The 6815-nt window shown below is 46.0% G+C and overlaps 1 protein-coding gene across 1 annotated transcript in view; it reads left to right on the top strand.

Annotated features, from left to right (window-relative positions):
* The first annotated feature begins 2309 nt into the window (after positions 1–2309).
* Positions 2310–6815, top strand: part of Iars2 (isoleucyl-tRNA synthetase 2, mitochondrial) — a 37809-nt gene continuing 33303 nt past the window's right edge. Inside the window, exons 1-3 of the mRNA XM_050148137.1 lie at positions 2310–2665; positions 3759–3881; positions 5886–6045. Of these exons, the coding sequence (XP_050004094.1) occupies positions 2411–2665; positions 3759–3881; positions 5886–6045 (538 nt within the window). The 5' untranslated portion in view covers positions 2310–2410. The remainder of the gene's footprint in view (positions 2666–3758; positions 3882–5885; positions 6046–6815) is intronic.

Below are 6815 nucleotides of genomic sequence, written 5' to 3'. Positions count from 1 at the left end.
AGAGAGAGAGAGTGAGTCAGGGTCTCACTTAGGCTGGCCTCGAACTCATGGCAATCCTACCTCAGCTTATATACTGGGATAACAGGCATGAGCAAGCCATAACACACCCCTATTTTCACCGGCGAGAAATGTCAACATATACCATTTGCATATAGCTGTGGTTGGAAAAGACTTAAACTTTATTTCATTTACTCTGTGAATTTAGACATGCCTTTTTGTGTGTGGTTTATGAACAACAGTAATTTATTTCAAGGCATTCTGGAGGCTGGGAGGTCCAAGGTCATGCAAGGCATTGGCAGAGTCACTGTCTGATAGGGGTCTATCTTCTGGTCATAGATGGTACATTCTCCTTGTCATAGGATGAAGGGCACACAGCTCTCTGGGACCTTCTCCACTGCTGAGGACTGCCCCCGATCTAACCACTCTTGAGAGACCCCCCATCTCTAAATACCACCACTGTGGCTTAGAATCTTAACATAAACCTTGGGGAAACACAAAATGTGAATTTTGGCAGGGCCCATCTGTAGTTATTTTCATTTTAGTCATTCATAAGTGTTATTGTTCTCACAGTTAAAATAAGGACATGAAAAATAATAAAACAAAACAAAAAGCCCTCAGGTGCCGGAGTACAATGGGATATTAGTTACTTACTTCCTTGCTGGGACCAAGAATCTGACAAGGAACACTTTAGGGGGAGGAAGGGCTATTTTGGTCCATGGTTTGAGACAGAGTTCATCATTGCAGGGAAGACATGGAGTTAGGTGTTTCCATGGCAGCGAGAGCATATGGCAGCTGCTTCTTCACAGACATGCCTTTTGTGTGTGGCAAAAGTATCCACAATAGCCGGGCGGTGGTGGCGCACGCCTTTAATCCCAGCACTCGGGAGGCAGAGGCAGGCGGATCTCTGTGAGTTCGAGACCAGCCTGGTCTACAAGAGTTAGTTCCAGGACAGGCTCCAAAGCAACAGAGAAACCCTGTCTCGAAAAACCAATATATATATAACCATACACTGAGGCATTTGCATTCAAGGCCAGCCTGGTCTACAAAGCAAGGTCCAGGACAGCCAGAGCTGTTACACAGAGATGCCCTGTCTCGAAAAGCAAAAACAACAACAAAAAGCCCCTCATACGTTGTTTTTTCTAAATACATTGTAATTGTCAAATAATCGCCATAAATAAGCACAAATAAAATCTATCTCATGCATATAGCTCAGTCAGCGAAATGCAGGGTCCACAGGCGCACTCTGCATTGTACCTTCTCCTAGGGTTTCCCAGGAAACAGCAGAGTTGAATGAATGAAGCAAGTTGTTCTGTAGAGGGGTGTGTGTGTGTGTGTGTGTGTGTGTGTGTGTGTGGTGTCAGGGGTGGGGAGTCCCAGCGTATGCATTTTCCCGCTGCAGTGAGATGACAGCCATCAGTAAGGCTCCCAGATGGGAAAGCGCCGTTCAGAGATGAAGTGCATCCCAAGGCGATGCAAACACGAGGACTCACAAACCACTTAAATTCTGGGTATAAGTCCAGCTGGAGAAGCCTGGCCTCCCCAGAGCCATCTGGTTAGTGAGACTAACCATATGGGTGATTTCTGGCTTTGATTAAAGACCCTAACTCTGTGAGTATGGTGGAAGAGATATGGAAGATGACTCCTAACCTCAATCTAGGATGTACGTGCAAACACACCCACACACATGTGAATCCACGCATGCAAACATGCATACACACACTACCACACATACACATGGAAATAGGAAAAGGCATCACACACGGAACACTACATCCAGCAGTCTCCTTTCCCACTCTCCCAACACTTGCTAGCAAACTTCTTTATGTTTGTTCTATGAGATGAACGTGTCTTCTTTGCTCCCAAAACTGAGCATCTTTTTTTACATTCGTTGGCTTTTTTTTGTTAATGCTTACCTTTTGCCTTTTTTCTACTTTATCTTAACTTGTACCAACTTTTATACTTTTTTTTTTTTTTAAGTGTAGTGAAGGAATGGCAAAATAACAGCTGTGTAACATGTGTAGCCCTGGCTGTCTTGGAACTCTACGATAAACCATGCTGCCCTCGAACTGGTAGATCCCCTGAACTCTGTTTCCCGAATGCTGGGATTTTATGCCTGCGCCACCACTGCACGGTTTTAGTCCTGCTACTAGTTATGTTTACGACGCTGGACAAGTTGCTTAACTAAAGTCTCTGACCAGAGAGAGCTAAACGACCGCGGCCCACAACTTCTCTACCCTTGCTTGACCTGGGGGGAGGACCAGGAGTGGCGCCGACCTCCAACCCGGAAGGCCCCGCCCCTTCCGCCCCGCGCGCGTGCGCAGTCCTACGCGGCTGAGTTTTCCGGGGGTTCCAGCATTTAGATCCCGGGCTGCCGCGCGCCCCGCGCCGAGGCGTCCCCTGCTCGCCCACCATGCGTTGGGGGCTGTGCCCTCAGGGGCCCGGGGCGGCGGCGCTGGCCGCCGCCGGCAGCTTCTGGAGGGCGGCCCGCTTTCCCGACCGCCTGGGGTATCGGAGACTGGTGGTGCGGTCGGTGGCAGGGGCGGAGAGCCCTCAGAGCAGCCCGAACAGCGGCAGATACCGCGACACGGTGCTGCTTCCGCAGACCGCCTTCCCCATGAAGCTGCTGGGCCGCCAGCAGCCCGACATGGAGCTGGAGATCCAGCAGGTACCGGGCGCGGCCACCCGGGCAGGGCGGGGTGCTGGGCCAGCTCTACGGAACCCTCCGGGCTGCTGGGGTTCCCACGCGGGCCCCCTAAGCAGAGCCCAGGGCCAGGCAGCGCGCGTTCCGATTTTGGCACCAAGCGAGTCGTCGGCTTTGCACACTCTCCAGTCATTTATCAGAAAGTAACCAGCGTGTAAATAAAAATGCAGGTCTGGGCTGGAGAGATGGTTCAGCGCCTAAGAGCGCTTGCTGCTCTTGCTGAGGATCTGAGTTCGGTTCCCAGCCCACAAGTCTGGCAGTTCACAACCACCTGTTGACTCCAGCTCCAGGAGAGCCAGTGCCTCTGACCTCCGCCGGCATCTGCGCTCAACATGCATGACCCAAATAATTAAAAATAAACCTACGTCATGAAAAAATAATTCAAGTGTTAGCAAAGAAGGGAAGTTGAAGCCCACCTCAGTAACATGTTTAGGCCTTTCGCTGGAATGATGCCTCCTTTGCAGGACAAAACAGTAGTCATTCTCTGAGTCCCTTTTGTAGACTGTGTTATGTCATATATCATAGCGTGTATACACACACACACATGTACACCTATGTATCTCCTATATATATGTATATATCTCTCCTAGATCATACTCAGTTTTGTCATTGAGTCTCACATGTTAGTGTCTATAACATTACAGTCTTTAAAATATCCCTATTAACCAGGAATACTACTTGAGTGAGTAGAGTTGGCCTGAATAGTCTTTGGATTTAGGGAAGTATTGATGCCAAAGAATAGCAAGGATAAGTTACCAGTTTTATTTTGGGTGGTGGTAGTGGGGGGGATGGGGATGGACAGGTCTCAGGGCTGGATTGAGGCAGTGGATGCTGAGAGACTTGCCAAGAATTTAGAGCCCCTCTGTCATCTAGAATCTGAAGGATTATTGGGGGCGGGAAGAGTACTGAAAATGTTCAATACCGGTTCCTTCCAGAAATGTTTCCAGTTACATTTCTGAGTTGAATGGGTTGGAATGGAATCAATAGTATCTGAGGATCGATAAGATTCCATAGCATGTATTTATGTGATATGTAAACATATATATTTTTTAAACAGAAATGTGGGTTTTCAGAGCTTTATTCCTGGCAAAGAGAAAGAAAAGTAAAGACGGAATTTTGTCTTCATGATGGACCTCCTTATGCAAATGGTGACCCTCATGTTGGGCATGCCTTAAACAAGGTAATTATAATTCAGGTTATAAAACTTGCCAGTAGGGGCTGGAGAGATGGCTCAGAGGCTAAGAGCACTGGCTGCTCTTCCAGAGGTCCTGAGTTCAATTTCCAGGAACCACATGGTGGCTCACCGCCATTATAATGGGTGCTCTCTTTCTCTGGCCTGCAGGCATACATGCAGACAGAGCACTGTATACATAATAAATAAATAAATCTTTTTTAAAAAAAGAACTTGAAAGTAACTATTCTGCAAAAGAGCATATTCTATTTGTGTGATAGTTATGTAAAGTTGCATTGGCCTATGCAAATAAATGAATTACTAATAATGGATAAATGAATTATTAATGAGCTTATTTATTTGTTGTGGTGCTGGAGATGAAACTCAGGGCCTTGTTTGTGCTAGGTAAGTACTCTACCAGGGAGCTGCATCCCGATGTAGTTTGTGTGTTTCCTTTCAGCTTTTTGTTATATTACACCTAAATTTCTGACAGATGAACTATATTCATGCTGTATCTTGTCCACTGACACTGTTTTAACTATGTTCTTTTTTTTTTTTTGAGAAAAAAATCTCTCGAGTAGCTTGAGCTGTCCTCATACTCATGATCCTTCTCTGCCTCAGAATATTTCTATTATATATGTGCCCCACTATGCCCAGTAGTCCACAGATTCGATAAGCTCATTGTACTTAAAATTGTGCCTACTTGTATTTTAAAATATATTGACTTATTTGCGTGTGGGAGGGTAGATGTACCACTGTCTGTACATGGAAGACAGAGAACAGCTTGAGGGAATTCTTCCCTTCCACCGTGGAGCCGGAAAGACAGGAGTCAGTGCCCTGTGGTTCAGGAGTACATGACTGGTTCCAAGAATGCAAAACTGCCTCCTCCCTGCCTGCCTGGAGCTCTGTCAGCAGCATGGGGAATCATGGGGATTTGGTCTTGTTCCTCAGGGAGTGTGGGCTCGCCTCCTTTCCCCTGTCTCGTGTGTATTTCCTCGGTGACAAAAAGGACTTACATTCTCTGTTGTGAAGTCTAAACTCGGACCAACTGAAGTAAGACCACCCAGCTCCAAAAATATTTTGTAGCCCTTTAACCTGACTTTTGCCTTCTAGTGAGTGGACATAAAGATATAATTTCATTTTCCACTGGAAAATGGGACTTGTCTTCCTTGTTTACTGCTGTCTCCTCGGTACCTGAAACAATTTTTGGCTCAGAGTAAGAATACTGAGATAGGAAAATGAAAGACACGGTCCTAGTTACTTTTCTATTGCTGTGACAAAAACGCCATGGCGAGAACAACTGTAAAAGAGAGTTTACTGGGGCTTCCAGTCTCAGAGGGTGAGTCCATGACCACATGACCATCATGCTCGGGAGTGTGGGATCTCTCTCTCTCTCTCTCTCTCTCTCCCTCCCTCCCTCCCTCTCTCTCTCTCACACACAGACACACACACACACACACACACACTCACACACACTCTTATCCGAACTGGGATTGAACTCCTGGGCTGTGTGCATGCTAGAGAAGTACTCTAGTGCTGAGCCACCTGCTGTGTCCTTATTTTCTTGTTTTGAGACAAGGTCTCACACATTTGTGTAGGCTAGCCTTGCTGACACTCTAGCTCAGGCAGGCCATGAACTTGGGGTCCTCCTGCTTTAGCCCATGGCCTTTGTAGAAGCTGTGATTGGTTAAGGCTTGCGCCACCACTGCCTGGCCAGAAGTATTTCTTTAAACAGTAGAATGGGCTGACACCCTTCTCTCAACTTGATAGATAATGAAATATGGGACATGATGGATTTTCATGTGTAATTCTGTTGTTTGATTTTTCCCCTTGATAGTATTAGTATTGTGGAATTCAAGTCTTTGTTATTTCTGTGTAAATATTGCACATCTATTAGTTATTTTATAGAAATGCTTTAAATCAGACTTTATGCTTTCAAATGGTATTTTTTAAAAAGAGTCAGATTATGAGCGGTATGTGTTCTGGATGGTGATTACACTTTCATCCCTGCAGATTTTGAAAGACATTGCCAACCGTTACCATATGATGAGAGGCTCCAAAGTGCATTTTGTGCCTGGCTGGGATTGCCATGGGTTGCCCATTGAGACAAAAGTGTTATCAGAGCTTGGTGTAAATGCTCAGACTCTTCCAGCCATGGAAATCAGAAAGAAAGGTAACTCCATTTTTATTTTAAACTGATACTATGATTGCTCAGCCTCTTATAAAACCAGGGCTCTGCTTGTAGCAGGTCTTTCTTGTCAGACTTTCTGTGGACTATCAGCCAAATAATGATAGTGAGACTTTTTTTTTTTTTTTTTTTCGAGACAGGGTTTCTCTGTGGTTTTGGAGCCTGTCCTGGAACTAGCTCATGTAGACCAGGCTGGTCTTGAACTCACAGAGATCCACCTGCCTCTGCCTCCCAAGTGCTGGGATTAAAGGCGTGCACCACCACCACCTGGCTGAGACTTCTTATTAATTATGAAAGCTTTGCCTTTAGCTTAGGCTTGTCCCCAAATAGCTCTTATAACTTAAATTAACCTGTTTCCATATACATCCTGCCACATCCACATGGCTCTTTACCTCTCCTCCATTCTGTATGTCTGACTTCTTCCATCTCTTGCTGGCATCTCCTGCACACCTAGATTCTAACCCTGAGTTCTCTGTCCCCGGACGTCCCACCTATTCTCTCCTGTCTGGTTATTGGCCCTTCGACTCTTCATTAAGCCAATCAGAAGGCTCCTTGGCACAGTGTACAAAAAGTTTATCCACAGCATCTGCCAAAGGAACCTCGCTCTGTTTTGGTTGCAGTGAGACCTGTAGAGTGCTTACTACTTCGCATCAGACACAGTGTGGGGTTTGTTTTATGGAGACAAGGACCTTTGTGTTTACCCCGTTTACCTCACACTCTTAGTTCCATCCTTGGGCCTCTTTTTTTTTTTTTTT

Source organism: Alexandromys fortis, unplaced genomic scaffold (genome assembly GCF_014885135.2).
Source record: "Alexandromys fortis isolate MF-2015 unplaced genomic scaffold, M_Fortis_MF-2015_v1.1 scaffold_62, whole genome shotgun sequence".
NCBI classification, from domain to species: Eukaryota; Metazoa; Chordata; class Mammalia; order Rodentia; family Cricetidae; genus Alexandromys; species Alexandromys fortis.
Note: the sequence above shows the minus strand (reverse complement) of the source record. Positions and strands in the feature narration are given on the sequence as shown.